The 22,582-nt window shown below is 44.8% G+C and overlaps 1 protein-coding gene and 1 pseudogene across 1 annotated transcript in view; one reads left to right on the top strand and one right to left on the bottom strand.

Annotated features, from left to right (window-relative positions):
- The window catches only part of LOC147419542 (1-phosphatidylinositol-3-phosphate 5-kinase FAB1B-like), a 62,892-nt gene extending 46,801 nt beyond the window's left edge, over nucleotides 1–16,091 (bottom strand). Inside the window, exons 1-4 of the mRNA XM_086505434.1 lie at nucleotides 15,572–16,091; nucleotides 14,592–15,471; nucleotides 13,706–14,500; nucleotides 13,409–13,562 (exon numbers count right to left, since the gene is read on the bottom strand). Coding sequence (XP_086361560.1) covers nucleotides 13,409–13,562; nucleotides 13,706–14,500; nucleotides 14,592–15,211 — 1,569 coding nt within the window. The 5' untranslated portion in view covers nucleotides 15,212–15,471; nucleotides 15,572–16,091. The remainder of the gene's footprint in view (nucleotides 1–13,408; nucleotides 13,563–13,705; nucleotides 14,501–14,591; nucleotides 15,472–15,571) is intronic.
- Nucleotides 8,680–9,339, top strand: LOC147419543 (uncharacterized; annotated as a pseudogene).
- Nucleotides 16,092–22,582: the final 6,491 nt, after the last annotated feature.

Genomic DNA, 22,582 nt, shown 5'->3' with positions numbered 1-22,582 from the left:
TACACTACTCTGCTGCTTCACAGGTCTAGGGCATCCATGTACGGCTAGTGTGCCTCCGGGCTGGCCACCCTTTGCATATGCATTTAGACTACACTCTCCGGTCGCCCACTTTTGGGCCAGCCGCCCACCTTGTCTAGGCGCCCTCATATTTTATTTATTTCTTGTTGGGTCGTGGGGGATTTTTTCCAGGCATTGCCCTACCTCCCCTTGGGCACCTATTTATGAGGGCAGGGGGTTACCCACTTCCATCATCTCTAGTTACTGTGGATTGGGTCTTCTGCTCTGGTAGTCATGGGGGGCTGATCGCCCCCTCTTCCCCATCTCCATGAGACAGGCAGCTACAGACAGACTGACACGGGGGTACGCAGCGTTGGCCATGATAGAGCGACGATGTCACCAGGCACCCTTTCAGGAGCCACGTACAAAGGGGTGGCTATTTGACACATTAGTCACACCAGCTATGATGTATGCAGCGACAGTTTGGGCCCCAGGCCTCACAGACACCCAGTGAAGTGGGGTCGAGAGGCCCCACGTATGTATGATCTCGCGATTCTTTCGCAGGAAGCCAACACTTCCACACTCCCATAATAGTAGAGGCACTGTTCCAGACTATCTCCTTCATTCAGAGAATGAGAGAGCTCCCAGCAGACAGACTCACACACAGAGCATTTGGGGCAGCTATACAGATCTCAGAGACAGGGTATGACAGAGCTTGGTACACTCAGGTTAGAGCATGGTTTGACAGACAGGATCTAGACATGGATAGACTACCACCCTTCCAATATGACCCAGATTCACCCCATATCCGCCTCTCACGTAGAGAGAGAAACACTGTGCTCGAACAGGATCTATGGCAACTCTACACCAGTCGAACATGGCTCACACCCGACCTAGCATCTAGACGGTCACATTACCAAGATCAGTTCCTGGACATACTAGCAGACAGGTTGAAACCGGCCTGTACTTTCAAAAAGGGCAGTAGACCTTAGACTTAAACCTTATTTGCTTTCACCCATTTAATTTGTCGCCCACTTTACCTGTACTTTCAAGACACAACAAAGGGGAAAGGGATACAGGCTGCTAGACTGCACTTGTATGAGAAGACCGACACTAGACAGGCCCCTAAATTAGGAGCCCCTTTCGGTATTTCTTTATTCTTTAACAGAGGGAATAAAAGTTGTGGTTCCCTACAAGATGCCCCGCACAATCTTGGCCGAATTTCAACTGTTCTGGCCCGATTTCGGCAGATAACTGTACTAGGACCCTTCACAGTCAGTATCCCCACGCATTGGATGACTTTCCCGACGCATACGGACACTTTGCAAAACCTGGCGAGAATCTGCAGCACGCTGAATTCTCTGTTTTCTGCCCTGAAAATGCGTCAGATCACCTGTACAGCGGTCCCCTTGCGTCCCCGAACCTCCTGGGGGTATTAAGGTCTGTTTAGGGCCAAAACCCTAAACCTGCAAAAATACACAGCAAGGTGTAATTCACTGTTTCAGGCTCCGTTTTGCGTGCCGGTCGCATCCGTAGCAAGTCCTCGAGCTCCCGCACCTGTAGGGCTACTTGCCCTTTGAATCGGACGAGATTTCGCACGTGAAACCTCTCCGAATCACCTGTACCTACGGGGGATTAGCCACTAGCTAATCCAGTACCTATGCAAGAGGCTCTTGCCTCGGCAATCGCGCATGAACCCACACAACTGTACATTGGTCAATTGAAAAGCCCACTAGAGGGGCATAACATACTGCCATAGGGGGGAGAGAGGGCAGTGCATAGCGTGCAGGGCATCACTCCTGGCACCGCACTGTACATAAGAGGGAGAGGAAGCACTCCATAGCTCTCAACCTGTGACAAAGAGCTCCAAAATGAGCCTCCCAGCTATAAATTCAGCGCTACCTTCTCTTGCATGAGGAAAATGCATAGAAATGTGCCACTTGGCACACTTACAGGCTATTTCCCGTTTCGGGGTTGCCGCCTAAAATTCTCCCGACCGGTTGCCCACTTGACTTCACGGCAGAGTAATAAAATGTTCCCCTTGTCATTCCGGAGGTAATGACGCGAACAGATTTTCAAGTCCCAAAATAGCAGTTCCCTAAATTTTAGGAGATGTTGCCATTGTATCTTTCTACGTCATTTGACCCTCTGCAACCACACCAAGAACTGAAATGTAGCCTCTGTAGCAAAGGATTCCACTTTGGCTAGTCAATGACCCCACTTTGGCTAACCATAGTCCTTGTCCAACCTTAGTGCTCTCTTGTCCTCGGGCCTGGACTCCCTCTGAACAGTTCCACACTAGCTATGCAATGCAGGGCAGTAGATTTCCAGAGGGGTGTTTCCAAAAAGTGAAAATGAATAAATAATAAGAAAGAAATCAACAAAAAGGATAGATAGTAGTCACACGTTGGTGACATACCCCCCTCTTGAAATCTCAGACGTCCTCGTTTGCATCTATGTCGTACATGCTCACAATGAACACTGGTGTATTCAAGACCTGTCGACACATGTACGACACATATATGCTCATTGTCAACCCTGGTGTATTCAACACCTCGTCGACACATGTATTGCCTGCGTGTGAACCCTATCCCAATGACATAGTGGTAGCTTCGCACTCTGCCATTGCTTTGAGTCATTAACTTTCCAATGACAAAATGGTAGCTACGCATTTTGCCACTGTCTTTTAGTACACGTTGGATCTAGTAACACTTTCGAGTATACCCAAACTGACAGTTTAAGAATGCAGTTACACATGTACCCTTTAATAGAAGCAATTACTGTATCCTTGACAAACTGACAAGAAATACTCACTTCTATAGCACTAACCACACTTTTGGACATTCCGTAAGAGCAATTGCCAAACTGACAATCTGTACAACTCTAACATTCATGTAACATGTACTTGATTTGAGCTCACTTTAAATACCGTGTACATCATTTCTTTCAGAAGCCATTGTCACACTGACAATCCATGTAGCTTTGAAACTGAAGGGGTCAAGGTAGGTTGCAAATCGAAGGCTTCAAGGTAAAGTGATAACACAGTTGGTGACTCTGCAAGTTCACCTTCTCCCATCCACTTAGCATCCATTGGTGGATAGTTTCTGAACTTCACCAAGTAACGCCTAGCAACCTTGTCTTTCACTTTTCTTTCTTTATGTGCCAAAATCTGTTCCGGGACCAAGATCTCGTCAAGTTCCTGGACTTCCGGTTGATCTTCAGCTGGCATATCCTCTGGCACATCACCCACATAGGGTCTGAGAAGACTCACATGAAACGCATTGTGAATCTTCCAATTCTCAGGCAATTTCAGCCTATATGCAACATCATTGATTATGTCACATACTTGACAAGGCCCATAGTAACGCATGCTGAGCTTTGAAAATAGTCTTTCCTTGCCCTTCATCTTCTTTAACCTTGCCTTTTCAAAGCGTAGAAGCACCCAATCACCAAGTGAAAATACCACTTCACGACGGTGACGATCAGCTGCTTTCTTTTGCTTTGCCTAAGTCTTTTCCAAGGCCACTTTGACCTTCTTGTACATTTCATCCATGTCCTGAACATACTTATCTGCTTCAAATATCTTGTCCTTTGTATGCAGTATGGGAGGAACTTTCTTGCCACCTTCAACTATCTCAAAAGGTGCCTTGCCAGTTGATGAATGCACTGTATTATTGTATGCATACTCTACCAATGGCAAATACTGCTCCCGCTTTCCTTTATGCTCTGACACATAGCACTTCAGCAGATCTAGGACAGTAGAATTTGCCTCTTTTGACTGCCCATCTGTTTGAGGATGAAATGACGAAGAGAATTTGAGCGTGGTGCCCATATTCTCAAACAAGCCTCTCCAGAACAAACTTGTCATGCGTGGATCACGGTCGCTAACAATCGACTATGGCATGCCATGATACTTGAAAATATTGCTCATAAACAAGCGTGCCATCTGATCTGGCTTTATCTTCTTCCTGACAGGAATAAAATGAGCATGTTTGCTAAATCTGCAAATGATGGTCCAAATACCATCGTTTGCTGTCTGCGTTCTCGGAAGATCAAAGATAAAATCCATAGCAATACTTTCCCATGGTTTATCTGGAATAGGTAGTGGTTGCAATAACCCTGGTGCCTTTTGCCCGTCAAACTTGACCTTCTGGCATATTAGGCATTCTCGCACAAAGGCATCCACATCTCTTCTCAATGTAGGCCAATAGAAGAATGTCTCAACCGCTTTAACTGTAGCATCGATACCACGATGCCCTGCATACGGTGGGACATGACTCTCTTCTGTAACGTTGCGTCGCAATGGCTTTGTGACACAATCTGCCATGCATCATCATGAACCCATCTTTGAGAAGATAGTGTTCATGATGTTGTCCATCCATTAGCTGCTCGGAGACCCTTGCAAAATCTTCCTCATTTGCATATTGTTCCCTCATATCATCAAGTTCATGATGATAAGGAATTGACACAGCTGAAATTTGTGGCTTCCTTGACAAGGCATCAGCCACAACGTTCTTCTTGCCTTCGACATGCACAATCTGAAAATGGAACATGGACAAGATATTTGCCCATCGCATATGCTTCTCAGATGAGTTTGTCTGTGTCAAGAAGTATCGCAAGGTCTGATGATCCGTTTGGACAACGAAATCTGCACCTAGCAGGTAGTGTTTCCAACTCAAGAGCGCATGAATCACGGCCTGCAATTCTTTTTCATAGACTTGCATAGTCTTTTCTGGCCCTTGCAAGATTCTACTCTCATAGGCTACTACCCTGCCATCTTGCATTAGCACTGCACCAATGCTACTACCGCAGGCATCACACTGGACAACAAATGACTTCCTAAGATCTGGCAACACAATGACTGGATCTGAAGTCATCTTTTCCTTTAAGAGATTAAAAGCTGAAATCTCTTTCTGTGTCCATCTAAAAGTGACTGCCTTCTTTTGAAGAGCATGTAAAGGTGAAGCAATCTCAGCGAAATTTCGGATAAACCTTCTGTAATAGGAGCATAGTCCCAAAAAGCTTCAGACATCATGCACCGTCTTCAAATTTGGCCATGACTTGATCGCTTCAACTTTTGCAGGATCCATTCTGACACCATCCTTTGAGACAATGTGTCTCAGAAAGTGAATCTCTTCCAAAAAAAACTCACTTTTCTTTGCATTGATGAGCAACCTATGAGATGAACAGAATGGAGATGAATTGGGTTGAATCAGCCCCTTTTCTAACAGCTCCTGTACTTGGCTCATTATCTCTTTCTGCTGAGCCGCACTAACCCTGTACGGAGGCTTATTTGGTGGGCTACTGCCTGGCACCAAATCTATCGCATGGTCCTTGGGTCTCTCTAGCGGTAATTGAGACGGTAGTGAATCGGAAAAACAGTCACTATACTGTTGTAAAAACATTGACCTTTCTTTATCTAAAACAGATAAATTTGATTCATCACAATCTGACACTTCACGTGCAAAAACCAAGTACGCAGAAAGATTCTTTTTCATTACACAAGTAATAGCAAAAGCTGATATAGTGGGAATAGACTCCCCTTTAAGCTTTACATCCAGAATGTGAGTCTTTCCCCTGCTCTGTACAGTGATCTTTTTGTTGTAGGCATCCATGATTCCCTGTACACGAAACAACCAAGGAATACCTAGCAACACATCACATCCGTCCAGTGGCATGATGTAAAATTCTTCAGCATCTACATAGGACTGGATATGTAGGCGCAACTTTCCGATGATGGGTGTCACAGCCTCTGTATGGCCAGGACATGCCAAACCTGCCTTTGCTGTATACCCCATCTCTTCAGGTCTGATTCCCAACTTTGAAGCCAATTATGGGGAAATGAAGTTGGCTTTGGCACCTAGATCAAAGAAGATAAGCATTGTTTGATCATGACCTTTCCCCATGCTCTGCAAAGCTCACTTGCATCTGAATTTGGCTTGTTGCCCACCATATCTGGCACTAGACCAGCCATGGGTCTCTTTCCTTTCCTGTCCTCCTTGTCTTCAGAATCAGCTGGCCTTTTCTTTTGAGGACAACTGTAAGCAATGTGGCCAGGCTACTCACAGATAAAGCATTTGTTCTCTGACCTCAGGACCTTCTTTTACTCTTCCGACTTGCGAGGAAAGCGTCTTTTCCATTTCTTTGCAGGTCCCTTTTTTTATTCAGCCGTAGCTTTGCCTTTCCCTGCGTTGGGTGGCTCCTGAGTCTCTTTAGGAACCTCATTGGAAACGTACTTCTTTACTAAATTTTTCTTGGCTGATCCTTCCTTGACGCCAATATTAAATTCACAATCTTCTCCCTTGAGCAAACCATTGCAACTGTTTGCTACCTCGATGAGCTGCGTCAAAGTAGTGACTTTGGTCTTCGTGCAGTATTTTCTCAATCCTTTGGGTAGGCCACAACAGTATTTTTCAACCTGTTCTGTCAATGGCACAAACCTATAGGAAGTTACTGAAAGTAGAGCTTTTCAAAACTTCCCATTGTAGTCATCCAAATTCTTGCAAGTGGCAGCATTAAGCTGGTGCCATTCTATCATGACATCTGCTTCAAAGTCATCAGATAACCATGCTGCTGCAAAAATCTGCTTAAAGTAAATCCATGTGGACGGAGCTTGCCCTTGAAGCAATAAAGTTGTCCGCCATTGTCCCGCATTCCCTGTCAAGAAAGTGGCTGCCTTGCGGACCTTTGAAGCCTCTGTAAAGTTTCCCCCTGCATAGGCTTTGTCAAACTGCTGGAGGAATGAGAGAGCCTTCTTCCTGTCATCAAACCCTGTAAAGGTCGTGAATGTCACACCTTTGCCACCTTCTTTGTACGGAGTTGGCCTCTCCAACGGCGTTGTCATATGGAAGTGACTGAAACAGGGGAACACTGTTAGGGTTCATCTGTGTTCCTTGACCGCTATTAAATTGACCTGGAAATGCCATACTTGTGTGAACATAGCCACAGCAGTAGCCAACTGGGTCCTGAATATATCATCATCCGTATGTGGTGGTCTTGAAGACTCACCCACTTCATGTGTCTATTGACCATGTGAGGAGGAAACCTCTTCAGTCACATCATCTAGCCTGTCAGCCATAATTGCAATTCCCTGTGTCTGGTCTATGATCCCCTGTGTCTTCAAGCCCAAACTGACCAAGGCTCACTTCTATGGGAAAAATTGATTTAATCCCGACGATGGAACCATGAAACCGGCCTGTACTTTCAAAAAGGGCGATAGACCTTAGACTTAAACCTTATTTGCTTTCACCCATTTAATTTGTCGCCCACTTTACCTGTACTTTCAAGACACAACAAAGGGGAAAGGGATACAGGCTGCTAGACTGCACCTGTATGAGAAGACCAACAATAGACTGGCCCCTAAATTAGGCGCCCCTTTCGGTATTTCTTTATTCTTTAACAAAGGGAATAAAAGTTGTGGTTCCCTACAGGCTGCCCCGCACAATCTTGGCCGAATTTCAACTGTTCTGGCCCGATTTCGGCAACATAACTGTACTAGGACCCTTCACAGTCAGTATCCCCACGCATTGGATGACTTTCCCGACGCATACGGACACTTTGCAAAACCTGGCGAGAATCTGCAGCACGCTGAATTCTCTGTTTTCTGCCCCGAAAATGCGCCAGATCACCTGTACAACGGTCCCCTTGCGTCCCCGAACCTCCTGGGGGTATTAGGGTCCATTTAGGGCCAAAACCCTAAACCTACAAAAATACACAGCAGGCTGTAATTCACTGTTTCAGGCTCCATTTTGCGTGCCAGTCGCATCCGTAGCAGTCTTCGAGCTCCCGCACCTGTAGGGCTACTTGCCCTTTGAATCAGACGAGATTTCGCACATGAAACCTCTCCGAATCACCTGTACCTGCGGGGGATTAGCCACTAGCTAATCCAGTACCTATGCAAGAGGCTCTTGCCTCGGCAATCGCGCATGAACCCACACAACTGTACATTGGTCAATTGAAAAGCCCACTAGAGGGGCATAACATGCTGCCATAGGGGAGAGAGAGGGCAGTGCGTAGCGTAAAGGGCATCACTCCTGGCACTGCACTGTACATAAGAGGGAAAGGAAGCACTCCATAGCTCTCAACCTGTGACAGAGAGCTCCAAAATGAGCCTCCCAGCTATAAATTCAGCGCTACCTTCTCTTGCATGAGGAAACTGCACAGAAATGTGCCACTTGGCACACTTACAAGCTATTTCCCGTTTCGGGGTTGCCGCCTAAAATTCTCCCGACAGGTTGCCCAGTTGACTTCACGGCAGGGTAATAAAATGTTCCCCTTGTCATTCCGGAGGTAATGACGCGAACAGATTTTCAAGTCCCAAAATAGCAGTTCCCTAAATTTTAGGAGATGCTGCCATTGTATCTTTCTAGGTCATTTGACCCTCTTTGCACGCTGCAGCCACACCAAGAACTGAAATGTAGCCTCTGTAGCAAAGGATTCCACTTTGGCTAGTCAATGACCCCACTTTGGCTAACCATAGTCCTTGTCCAACCTTAGTGCTCTCTTGCCATCCGGCCTGGACTCCCTCTGAACAGTTCCACACTAGCTATGCAATGCAGAGCAGTTAGATTTCTAGAGGGGTGTTTCCAAAAAGTGAAAATGAATAAATAATAAGAAAGAAATCAACAAAAAGGATAGATAGTAGTCACACCCTGGTGACACGGGTTCATTCAACGACCACGATACATGGATACTTACATGCCTCACAGCTCGAGAGTAGCTATTGGCCAGCTGAGGGTTTCCTCACATCGACTAGAGATTGAGTCTGGCAGAGCATCAGACACCCCCAGAGAGGAGCAGATATGTCGGGTATGCAAAGTAGAGCTAGAGGATGAGGAGCACTTTGTATGAAGATGCAGAGCATATGATGACATCAGAGGCAGATATGAGGGTTTATTCACAGGGCAGTCTACCCTGCGAGAGATCATGGACTCCAGAGATCAGCGCCAGCTAGGGCGATTCTTACTAGAGATACAGAGCCACAGAGAGGCCTTACTTGAGCCCACAACTGCTCAGACACGAGGGCAACAGACCCAACTCACTGACTTCTTCGTCTCACGCCATCTACCAACCCCCCACCACCAGACACACAGAGGGGTGACTCTTCAGCAGGCTGAGACCTCCAGAGCTAGGAGACGGCCCCGCGCTACACGTTGTCGGGCCCCAGAGTCCAGACTACGTCAACGCCAGATTGCGGAGACTCAAACCCGTGATCGCCAAGCCACTGAGGAGAGACAAGCCCAGATGATGGCCGACCCCACTGCAACCATCGGAGCAGCCCTGGCTCCACCTCCACCCATGTACCACATCTTACACCCACCCATTAGCACAGGATGGAGCTAGTTTAGTCAGTCACCCAGATGCATATCATGTGTGTACTACCCTCTTGCATATAGGCTACCATAGTGATAGCGCTCCACACACTCACACTCTCATCATGGAGATTTGTATCAGCTTTATCAATCAGTCAGTCAGTTTTTTCAGCACTTGTCTTTCCGATTGACGGAAGACACACCCATGTACATTGATTTGTCTCAGGCTGATTTCGGCCTTCTAATAGACGTAAAAAATCTCTCTCTCTCTCTCTCTCTCTCTCTCTCTCTCTCTCTCTCTCTCTCTCTCTCTCTCTCTCTCTCTCTCTCTCTCTCTCTCTCTCTCTCTCTCTCTCTCTCTGTTTTGCACACGCACTCACATGGTATCAGCAGCTTCATGCTCTCGATGATCCAAGGCGCATCTCCGCATCAGGTCCTCCCTCCCAAGAAGACAACGACCAGCCAATGTTTTCCTTAAACCGCAGCATTTCTGCAATTTGCCTGCAAGAGGGGGTGGCGCCACCTTTTGGACAGCTTCCATCACGACGGAATGCTTTGCCATCTGCATTTTTGCAGGAAACCTTCAGAACTGTTGTTCCCTCTACTAGCGCTAGGGCTTGGACCCCTTTTCCTCGCCGGAAATGCCCCTTCTAGATTTGCGTTTTTAATCCAAATCTGCGTTTTTTGACAGTTGCTGCGTGTTTGCAGCAAGAGGGCAGCGCTCAGCTTTTCAACCCTGGATCTTGCCTACTCGACCCAGCTCGGCATCCGACGCCTTGCTGGTCCTGAATCCTCTTCATCTGCTACAGATTTCCGCCATACACCTGCTGTTTTTTCTCTGTTTTCAGCCCATTTTAGGTTGCTACATTGATTCCCCGCCCTCCCTACACACTCTGAACCGCTCCGGACCATGCCGAGAGCGTACGAGCGCGCCGAAAATCACTGGACAGCAGCGTTTTCATCACATCGCAGTTGCGTTTTTGGGTGGACAGCAGCCTCTTGGCTTGTGTTTTCCACAGACGATGAAGTTACCTCCTGCCACGACACCATCCGGTGGTGGTCCGTGCGCTCTCTCAATGACTGCTGCAATACACAATATCTTCGACATCGGCTTGATCATCTACAGGCGTACGATCCTTAAGAGATCCATTCATTCCAGCCATCATTTGGCGGTTGAGCACTCCAGAGGGGTGGTGACCGTTGTTGCTATGGACACACGTATGCACTCATCAGAGGAGTTAACACAAGATATGGCCATGCTCATGGCATATGGGTATCCAACATCCCCCGAGAGGACACCACCATCTTGGGTGGACAGACACTTACCACCCTCAGCACGTCAGATCACTTGCTTACACAGGAGCATCTACATGGACTTAGGGAGAGGATCTTGGATCTCTTCATTACGGGACTACATCCGGAGTCACCCAGAGCATGGCTTGGATGTTGGTAACTTGGTAGTACATTTGCTCTTCTACACTCCTGATCATTTGAATTGCTACCTTCAGAGTTGCTTACACTCACCCTCGGTAACCTTACAGCAGACTTCTCCCCCGACCTGGGCAGTGAGCCACTCCCAGCTCATTCACATTGAGAGCCACACCGGCATGCGGTTTGGTGGCGGCGTTGGCATGGATTCTGTTTTGGTTGACACCGGAGGATTGGAGGCAGGAGATACAGGCAAGACGGCTTCTCAGAGGATCTTCACAACGCAGACTTCTCAGTTTGGCTTCCCTTCTTCATACAGAATGATTACAGTGCAGAAAGCTTGGTCTGACCACACCTCTTCTCAGAGGCCCTTCACAGCACAGATTGTTGAGTCTGGCTTTCCCCTCATCTTGGATTACCCTACCTACTGACAGGACACCATCCAGTGGTGGTCCGTGCAGTCTATCGGTGACTGCTGCAACTTACGGTAGCTTCTACAATGCAGACTGCTTCGTCTGGCTTTCCTTGTTTCAAAGGATGTTTATGGCCCAGATTGCTACATCTGGCCTTCCTAGAGTTTTTCACAGCTTAGCCACCTGGCCACCCTGGGTTGCAGGTTCATGCATAAACAGGCTTCCAGTCATTCTCATGACGGTTCCTAGGCTTCCCCATTTTCTCCAGACAGTTTGACTACAGACACCATAAATCCTTTTGGGCAGGACACTTGCAGGTCTATTGGCACTTCTATTACGACAAGGAGTTGTTTTCACACTCAGTGTGGGACCTTCACGCAGTATCTTCACCCTGTATCGGCGGAGTACATCAGTTTGCTACACTGCTCGTGACGGCACTTTACCATGGAGATCTCTTGACGGTCGGTACACCCCAGATTGCTGCTACACTCATGGAGTATTGTCCTTCAGTGGACATTGCAGTAGACATCTTCATCATTTGCCTCACAAGTTCCGCTTCATGCGGTTTGTTCAGCATCAGGTGCTGAGAGGGGGTGTTAGATTTACACCACTCTGCTGCTTCACAAGTCTAGGACATACATGTACGGCTCCGAGCTGGCCACCCTTTGCATATGCATTTAGACTGCACTGTCCGGCTGCCCACTTCTGGGCCGGCCGTCCACCTTGTCCAGGCGCCCTTATATTTCACTTATTTCTTGTTGGGTCGCGGGGGATTTTTTTCTAGGCATTGCCCTACCTCCCCTTGGGCACCTATTTATGGGGCCCAGGAGGGTACCCACTTCCATCATCTCTGATTATTGTGTATTGGGTCTTCTGCTCTAGTAGTCATGGGCGGCTGATCACCAGCTCTTCACCATCTGCAACGTTTGTGTTCTCTGTCTCTCCTCTCTCCTCTCTCACCTCTCACGCTTCCGCACATGCGCACTCTCACACAATCTAGCTATGGGCATTGTACGAAGGCTTTGTGGAAATCCACAAAGCAACAATAGAGCCGTCTCCCATGTCATCTCCCCTCCTCAATAATGGCTCTGAGGTGTTTGCATATGATCAAGAGTAGAGAAACCTCTCCTGAAATCCGCTTGTCGTGCTGCCTGTGGCCCCGTACCCTCTCTCTCCTATTGAGAGAGAGAGAGAGAGAGAGAGAGAGAGAGAGAGAGAGAGAGGGAGAAGCGTGAAAGGGTATGAATGCTTATAATATCCAAGAGGTTAAAAAGGGCGCCCCAAATAGGAAACACTTCCCATGCCAAGTTTACTTCAAAATGACACCATCTCCACAAGTTCTAAGGGTGGGTTTCCTTGATCTTTTTCAACAATGCTAGTCTCAGTCATAGCACCCTTCAATTGGATTTGAAGGTCTTGGTGAGAGGTATGTCACTGCACACAGAGGTGTGTGCGGGGGCGCACGTGTGTGTCTTGAGGGATGTTGTGTAATGTAGGGATGCAAGAAGGGGTTGCAACAAAAATTGTGTGCTGCCAAGGGCTAATGCCAAGGCATGCTGTGTAATGGAGGGAAGCAACGAAAGAATGGTGGTGGGCGGGGCTGGCAGAATGGTTGGCTGAAACGAGGAGATGGTAGGGTTTAATAGCATCATTGCACGCTCACTTAAAATATTGTTTTTATGTTTGTAGTTTGCATAAACTTTTATCTTTAATCAACGATGATAGAAATACAATAAGTTTTTGTATTTTCTACATACATTGCGTACTGTATGTACCTTATCTGAGGGTGACATAATGACTAGAAAACTCTGATGTCTCACAAATGGCCCCAGGACATGATGCACAAAGTGTTTCCCACAGAGTCTTCAACATTGAGACCCTTATGACTAAAAACCTCTACTGCGTCTCAAGTATGGCCCTAGGACATAATGCCTGTCTGTGCTAACTGCTTCAACATGGGAAGTTGGAGTTCAAAGAATTGTGTGACTATTACCTATAAAGAACAAAAATCCATAGGGATATACTAATCAAGAACATGTGCACGAGATACAAGGGAGTGGTAAACAGCATAGTCACGTCCAGCTTAACCAGTGAGTTTGTCTACACTTCTTTTCAACTTAATTACCTACGAATTCCAGGCTTTAAAGTTGGCAAGTGTGCACCTAACGCAGCATAAAAGAAAACGTAGATCTAAACACACAAACAAAACTAATGTTGACAACGTGAAACATTCTGGAGGAGAGAGTCAAGCTGAAAAACCTGGTGCAATAAAGTGTCTAGAGAAGACAGCTGATTAGGAACACGTTGATACTCGAGTGCACCACCCAACAACAACAGCCGCGGATTCTTAAATTTAGGGGTCATCCGTCGATGAGCAACATTCTTCTTGCACACCACTCCCTTGATTACACAACTGAAAAACAACAAAAAAGCCTATTTATGCAGGATAAGTGCAATAAACATATCAAAACCAGTAGATAAGAACATATGCCAATAGTTTGGAGCCTGTTGTATCCGCGAAAACCCACCTGAACCTAAGTTATTCAACAGATTTACCTCTCACTTCGCTGGCCAGATGCTATGCACTTGACTTTCACATAACCCCCCGGATCCATGCCTCCATCTTTACTTGTATCCGGCTTCAATAAACTTGCTGCTTGAGAAGCCACAGAGGTCACTGTTTCTAACCAACCGTCTTTCTCGTACTCATCACCAACCAAGCCTTCACCATCAAGTAGCTGTCCAACAAGAGCCCTAAAGTGACCATCAACCACAGCTCTCATTGCCCTCCTTTGTTCCTGAGAAGCTGTTGCCTTTTCTCGAATTCTGTATTCACTATTGCTGAGGCTACCCCAACCACTCTCGTTGTCGCCATCATCGTCGTCGTCAACCATACTCATTGCCATCTCTTCGGCTTCATCTTCGGGAGGAGGTGGAACCCAGATTGCCTCATTGTTCTCCACGTCTACAAACTCTTCACCAACTGCAGGAGTGGAATCATGAACCAAAGAGGGTGTGTAAAAATTGCTTTCATCGACACTTTCTTCTGGCCCTTCGTAATCATCAGACGATAGCATGGATCTCCTGGAGAGGCTTCTTTCAACATGTGGGGATTTCTCCATCCCCAAGCTAACCTCCTCACACCTTATCTCATCATCTGTGCTTGTTACTTTATTAATGTAAGGTGTAGAGTTTCCAGAAAAATCACATGGTGTCTGCTTGTTATCAGCAAGAGCAATCTTTATCTCTATGCAGCCATCATCATCCTCCTCATCCTGACTTTGCACATCAAAAATCCTCGTTGTCTGGTACAGTCCTTCCTTTGCATCATCTGTTTCGTCATCATCACTCCTGTTAAGACAGTGGCAAAACATTAAGACGGTCTTTTTCAGGTTAAACTAAAAAAGAATGTAAAATAGGCCAGGGATGGCTGCCAACTAGCCTGTTGCTGCAAAAGTCGTAGGGATTTGGAGACAGCTCTCTTCCTTTTGGGGACTGTGATCGGTGAATTTTGCGACCCGTGCGCATCGGCCTTCGTTGCTTCCTTTCTGCAATAGGATCTATCCTATCTGTAGCAGGTGTTTTATAGCCATAAGCCACTGAAACCTGATTGGGATTGCCAGATGAGAACGTCGAGGATGTGGAATGCCCACTGGTGCTTGTGCCACTGCTTGAAAGACTAAAGCTTGAAGAAGATGGTGTAAGAGATGGTGTAGATGGTTTGACCACATTTTGAATGGTATCTCGCTTGCATTCTTCCTGTTTCAATTTGAAACAAAAATTGCATGCTCGCACGCGCTCACTTTCATGACATAGACCTGTTTGACTGTCAATTATAGGAAGAGTATTTTGAGTGCACTTCCCACAAAACACACGACCACAGATGCGGCAATGGTGTCGTCGATTAAATAGGCTAAATGGAGTGTCACATTCATAGCATACTCGGCAACTTTGATCTGGCATCCAGAAATCTCGGGACATAACCTGTGTTTCAACCCTCCGAGGAAGCCATAACCGAAATCTTTGAACTAAGTCACAAAACACTGTTTCCACAGCTTCCATGTGCTACTACAAAATCTGGCATAATGAGCTTGGAGGCTTGCTACAAAGCATGTCTCCGCACATAAAAGATAAAAATCTCCCCTTTGACGTTGTTCCTTTTCCTTATTATACAAAATGACAACTTCAAATAATCTCTTCCTGTGCTAGCATGAAAGAGGCTTCACAAATTCCTGTTTGACCTGAGCTACTGATCTTATCTCGTGGCAATAGAGACTCCAATCAACAGTGCTAATAATCCTTGATTAAAAAGAAACCAAGGCCTATAAATAAAAAGCATCGCCATGTCAAAGGATCTGAGATATTGGATTGTGATGACAAAAGTATACATAGAGGTATTCAGAAATGCGTGAAAAAGCTTACCAGTATCAAGATGCAGCAATCTTTCGAAGCAGATTGAATGATAGAACGAACATATTATGATGCTAATCAGTGAGGGGTGCTAACCTCAAGGCAAGAGTTCCAACCCTGCAAGAGAAGATGCTGGAAGAAGCAATCTAGTCTGCTAAAATCTGCAACGAAGCTGCTTCCAATACAATGGCACCAATGGGGAAGGCGCTAGAAGTGGTGGAAGATGCGCAAGAACCTTGTCCGATTACAAGCCTACTGAAAGGGATCCGACCTGATCTTCTGCAAGTGTCGGAACGATCGGCAGAGAGGCAATGCCGAGGATGAGGACGGGGATCGGAGATGTAGAGGGAGAGGCCAACTTCAGCAGTCTGCGGGGATGGATAGGAGGAAAGAAGCAGAAAAATGATCAAGGAGGCCGATGACGGAAAGCGTACCTGCTTGTGTGTGTGTGTGCGTGTGTATATGTGTGCGCGTTGAAGGAGACTTGAAAACGCGATGGGGAGGGGGGGCGGGGGGTTTGTAGAGACAACGACGCTAGCGAGGAAGCTCCGCGTGTTGCATATTTTTTGGTCCCTGGCTAGGCTAGCGCTTCTTCATGGATGGCTAATAAAGTCCTCTCTCTCTCTCTCTCTCTCGACCATGTATAACTTATATGTTGAATTTCTGTATGTGTGTCGTGAGTGTGCTTGCTTGCTTGTTTTGTGTGTAGGACCTCACTTTTGTGGGATCACTTTTAGTCTTTGATGCCTACTGTCGCCAAAAAGACCCATTCTCAATCCATTTCATCCTTTTCCTTTTCTTATCTCCTTCCCTCGCGGTGTCTTGAGTTCAAATCCGATCATTCATTTATACTCCTCTTAGCAGCAATTTCGCTAAAAATTGCTCGAGAAGAGACACGATGTCGAAGGGGTGGCCAATCCTTTCGAAAAGGGATATAACTTTCTCGAGTTGGGTTGGTGTTTCAATTATATGATCTTGAATTCAAGTCCCGTGAATCAGCAACTAGCCTTTAGTTTTCTAATTCATGGGAGTACAAAGTGTATTATTAAGACATACAATCCCCACATACGTATTCGCTTTGTTCTCGCTACATTAGCCAGAATCTCCAGATATTCTCTTTAATGATCCCACCAGCCCACTATCGCTTGCCTCTATTTTCAGTGACCATCCAACTCGCCCTAGAGCTGTCATTGCTTGGAGGGTGCACCCATACATTTTAAAAAACCTTTCTCCTGATGTCCCCTCTCCAACTGGTGTGTCTGTTGTCGCCATGTGCATTGACAACCGGTCATCTTCTCACCCGCCTTCCTTGCCACTTGTGTTGCACGTCGCCAGGTATGTCTGCTAGCTCCCTCACCCGCACAGCCTGCCTAGCTCCCTGCCATATGCACCGACAACGGGTCATCCTCTCACCCACCTTCCCTCCCACTTGTGTTGCGCATCGCCAAGTACGTATGTTAGCTGCCTCACCCGCATGGCCTACCTAGCTCCCCGCCATATGCTCAAAGCCTTTTCCTCTTCCTTTCCTTGCTTTTCTAATTATCAGAGGGTATCTCACTTAGATACCCTCTAATAAACCCCCTTTTCATTATCGCATCCACATTCATTATTGCACCCGCATACGTGTAGTTTCACCAACTAAAATTGGAAAATCTTGACAAGATTCCAAGCTTTTCTTGAAGATACTCGGTAAAATTTTGCTACTTTTATCGTAAACATCGACAAACCCATCAAAATTTGAAGATAATCCGTAAAATTTTACTTGTTTTATTGTAAACATTGACAAAATTTGACCGTAAAATTGGAAGAGTTTTAAGAAAGTTTTGAAGATAATCATCAAAATTTTGCTTGTTTAATTGTAAACATCGACAAACCCATCAAAATTTGACATAAGAATTGGAGGAGTTTTCAGAACGTCTTTTTCTCTCTTGTAGAAAAAATGTTTGGTGAAATATCACTTTTGAATAACAAGTAAATTCAATAAACCTCCGGTAGAGGTTGTCTACCAAGCCCTTAAGCCGAAAATGCCTACACCAAGCATGCACATCCGATGGAGCAACCTTTGCTAAGCTTCGTCGGCAATATCGCATGCCATTGGAAAGAGTGATTCCTTCTCGCCGATTTTAAAAAGCATGTGAAGACTCCTAGAAAGTCGTTTACTTGAGAGGGACTTCAATGGCTGCTCATGCATTTTCTTTGGTCCAAAGGTTTTTGCCACCAAAATATACGACTTAGAATTCTCGTGAGATGGTTATGTGAGGATAAAAGCTCCTCTTTTTCTTCCATAATAATATCCTTGAACATGAAAATGGTTCATGAAAAATTTGTGAATGACAAGGTCCTCTATTTTTCAGTATGCCTCTAGAATTGAGCCAAGCAATCTGGGTGCTTAACTGATAATGGCTAAAATTCCTTCCTTTGGAACTCGGCACTATCATTCGTGGAAAATCTGCACAACTAATCACATGGTAATGGCCAACAAAAACCTCCAAAAGGGGACTTGCCATATTTACAAAATTGATCCATGGGTTTAATTCTAATCATTTCACTCTCTATTGCATTATTTATCTACATTATGTGTTAATTTAAGATCCTCATCCAAAACCTAGGTTAAAGATCTAAAATTGGATCCTTTTCAAAAATAATTTCTTGCTCCATCAAATTTGCTACAAAGGAGTTAGAAAATGTGCTTTTAAGCAAATTGTAGAAGAACAAATAAGCTAGACATTATGTATATCCTACATTAATAATCTCTCTCTCTCTCTCTCTCTCTCTCTCTCTCTCTCTCTCTCTCCTGCCTGAGTTTGTGTCCGCGTGCGCACACACTATACCCACTAACCCAGATATCGAGGAGCGCTACATATCTAGATGCACATGATACTATGATATATGGGGTAGGTATCATTGAGCACTACATATCTAGATGCACATGATATTATGATGTAAGAGGGAGGTATCAACAAGGAGGGCTTTGGATCCCTACATTATGTCATGGAGTATGAGAACCATAGATGCCTTAAACTCTTCTTTTTAGAGATCCAAAGACATTGTGCAACACTCTTATGAGACAAGGGAACAATCCACCCAAAAGAACCCATACAAAGAGAGATGACAGATTTTCTCTACGGATTTAGCTCTGTAGACATTCGTAGCCCATCAAAAGCAAAGCCACTTACCCCATCTATCATTGTCATTACGACGACCACACCATGGAGTTACACTGAACATAGCCATTGTGTTTTGTCAAGCACAAAGACCTCGACCTCAAGGACCACAACAGCCATGCTTGCATGACACAAGAAAATAAAATCCATTGTTTCAAAATTTTGAAGACTTGCTTGTCAACACATGAATGGTGCAGCTTCGGATCATGTCATAAAAGACATCACAAGAGGATTATGAATTCTAGATGTTATTTTACTATTTTTTATTTCCACTCAGCTTTGATGAGTGATAACAAACATGGATGTAATTGATATTTGTCTCATAGGCCACATTGGCCTTTCGTAACATGTTAATCTCTCTCTCTCTCTCTCTCTCTCTCTCTCTCTCTCTCTTTTCTTGGGTGTGTGTTTGTGTGCTAATAAAAAGAGGAAAATGGTATAACCTCTTTAAGGTCCCTTGGGATAGTTTCCTACAACGTTAAAATACTATTCTTCTTCTTCTTCTTCTTCTTCTCTCTCTCTCTCTCTCTCTCTCTCTCTCTCTCTCTCACACACACACACACACACACACACACACATTTGTGGGAATCCCCTCTTCAAAAAACCTGCTTATTCCTTCCAGAAGTCCAAAGCATTGAGAATGCCCACTCCAGTGAATCTCAAGAATTGAAAGTGTCCATTTCTAAATTCCCAAGGTGTAATGTATCAAACCGCCCAAAAATGTCACAAAATGCTTGAATGTTTGCTTTAAAGATTGAAAACGCTATGTTTTGATGAGAATGAGACTTACTTGATAGAATACAAATTGAAGGTCGCGCTGAAATGGGTTGTTCTATGAATATATATATTGGTAGAGAAATCATTCAAATTGTTGGATGAGTTGTGTATCCAACGAAAAGACATACCAAAATTATAAGAGAGGCCAAACTTTTATATTTGTTTGTTTATTTATTTAAAAAAAATACTAATATAAAAGGGAGAGGGATCCCCCCCCCCCCCCCCCCCCCCCCCCCCCACCACCACCACCACACATGGCAGTAGATTCATCCGGGTAGTGGTTCTTCTGCTCTTTCGGTGCGATAGTGGATTGAACGCTCGCCTGAGAGGAGAGAGAAGGAGAGGCGACCAAAAGCCGCCAGCCACACTAGTGTGTGTGTGTGTGCGTGTGTGTATATATATATATAGAGAGAGAGAGAGAGAGAGAGAGAGAGAGAGAGGTGGAGGAGGTCTTAATCCTCACATCTCAATTTGTGGCATAGATATGTCTTCGTCACTCTTGTACTTTAAACCATCTTAATATCAAATTCCCAAGGTCTTTTCCCCGTAGATAAGCCTTTAGTCACTCTTGTACCTTAAACCATTTCAATATCAAATTCCCAAGGTCTCTTCCCAATAAAAACTTTGAAAAACCCATTAAAGATACCTCACTTTTTACATCAGGTTGCAATTTCTTTTTTTAAAAAAGATACCTTACTTTTTGGATAAAGCCCGCCTCATATGTAACCTTCTTCCTTTTGTTTTATTTCTCTATGCCTGATTCCTACATAGCATCTAAGGGGGATGCATTCAGAAGCGCATTTCATAATCATGACGAATTTAAGGGAGCTTCCTATTCTTTCCATCACCTCAAGTTCAAGATATTTAGCATCTTTCTTCCTTTTTGAGGGACAAAACTCTATTTTTAATTCATGATGCTTAGTGTGTGTGTCATCCTTCTTAGTTTTGGACGATCAAAGAAGATGTAGGAGCCTTACTTGGAATATTAAGTGCAAGCCAAACAAATAAGGCTCTTTTTCATTCCAAAACAAGTGATCAGATCACAAGGCCAACCAATTCCAAGACAAGTAATAATATCACAATGCCCGCTATCAGCCATAACTTTGGCTCTACATGCACCCTTTTGCATCTATGGGCTCCTCAAGGTACTGATTGAGCGAGTGGATCTCTCTTTCTAAACATGAATACCACATTGAGGAACCAACCACGCCATTGAAAGTTGTACTCTCTCATACTTGTATGCTATTAGGAGAGTGGACACAAAATTAGTTTGCCAGAGAGAAAGAGAGAGAGAGAGAAATCAATTTTCACACATGACACAAGGAGCATTTATAATTATAGAAGTCCCATAGCTCAAACCATTCTAAAAAAATCCAACATATTATTCCAATCACAAAGGCCCATGGCCCTAAACATACAACTGCAACTATTTTCGGTAATGACTTCATCACCACTTTAGACACTTTTGACAACCCTCTCCTCTCAACCCATCTCCATTAAAAAAGCACAACATTCAAAAAGCTTGGGAATATAAAAGGGGTAATCCAACACAAGTGACCCAAAAAAAACTCTCCATACTTGAATACAAATGGCTTAAGCGGTCTATTACAAATGCACTCCTCGCTCTCATACATGACAAGCCATAAAGCCTACCACCGTTAATGTAAGAGTACTTGTGTCAGCAAAAAGATTAACAAAAACATCTTGAGGATAGCTAATAATGCAATTATGTACCTTGCAAGCTATTGATCGCTTTAACAACCACTCGTCCATGGTTTTCCTGTCCTCTTACCTAGATCTTCTTCTAGCACCCTAAAATAGGGGTTGCAATGCTATTATGACTATTGTGACACAAAAAAACTAACAAGTAACATTAAAAGCCCATGCCTTGTCTAAATTGAAGGTCATCACCAAGGTTTTTAACTATGGTTGCTCACATTAAAGGCCCATGCCTTGCCTGAATTGAGGGTCATCACCAAGGTTCAACCAGCGTACAAAAGAAGACATCATAAAGCATGCAATCTATTCAAGACTATAATCCAATGTTTAAGTACTTGTGCTCCCTATTTAAAGACAAGATGGTGAGTGGATTATACATGTGTGACAATGGGGCCCAATTTTTTCCCTATAGGTGGTGTGAATCAGACCAGGTGTCTATTTATGGTGGAATGCAAACACTTTTTGCTTGGCAACATGCTCCACTCTCACCCCCTCCTCCATTGTGTGCAAATGTATACAGAACCCCTACCACTCAAGCACATGTATGCAAGCTCAGAAGTGTCATTAGTTCCAAAAGGGGATCCCACCCTATTGAAATAGGAAAATTTTGCAAATACGAGGTCCACACATGTTTGAATGTTACCCTTTGACCCTAGGGTTGCAGACATCATAGAAAGTCTCTAACAGCTTCAACCCAATAACCTCTACCTCCTCATGTTTTTGGAGAATCATAGCTAGCTCATTTACAGGCATGTTAAAGACACAAATTATACTTTGTTTAGCTACTATCGGCACAATAGGCTTCACTACAAGAATGCGCCCTCCCACACTATGCCCTACTTCGCTTATCTCCAACCTCCATTTTCTCTACCCTTGTGGAACCATTCGATGTTGATCCTACATGGAGGTTATCATTAGTACTAGAAGTTCCAAAGGAGAGTTGGAGAAAGAAACCCAAGTGTTGACAACCACCAATGTTGCTCCTACATGGATTGGAGCTCTTTCTTCATCGAAAGCACCGTGCGCAATATATTTTATAGAGCATGCCTCTTCCCTTATCGGTGAATATGATTCTGGAGCAAGGTTCAATCTACAATAATGTCCAACTTCTGACATTTTCGTTGCCACCACTACAACACTTCACGGATTCTCTGTGTAAGGGCTTTCTCACCTGATTGGTCTTTGCTTATGTTATTTCTCACATCCTTTTACTATAGCCTATTGATTTTCTATTGTGTCAAGGCAACACCTCCTTCCTCAACTTTTGCAAGTGCAACAAACTTCTCGGCAATGGCAATAGCCAAGGCATCTGTTTCTCTCATCTCCTTGTATGAGTATAGGCTCATACAAGGAGATGAGATGC

This window comes from Adiantum capillus-veneris, chromosome 29 (genome assembly GCF_014529385.1).
Source record: "Adiantum capillus-veneris isolate H3 chromosome 29, ASM1452938v2, whole genome shotgun sequence".
Taxonomy (NCBI): domain Eukaryota; kingdom Viridiplantae; phylum Streptophyta; class Polypodiopsida; order Polypodiales; family Pteridaceae; genus Adiantum; species Adiantum capillus-veneris.
The sequence above is the reverse complement of the archived record's forward strand: the minus strand, read 5'-3'. Positions and strand labels throughout refer to the sequence as shown.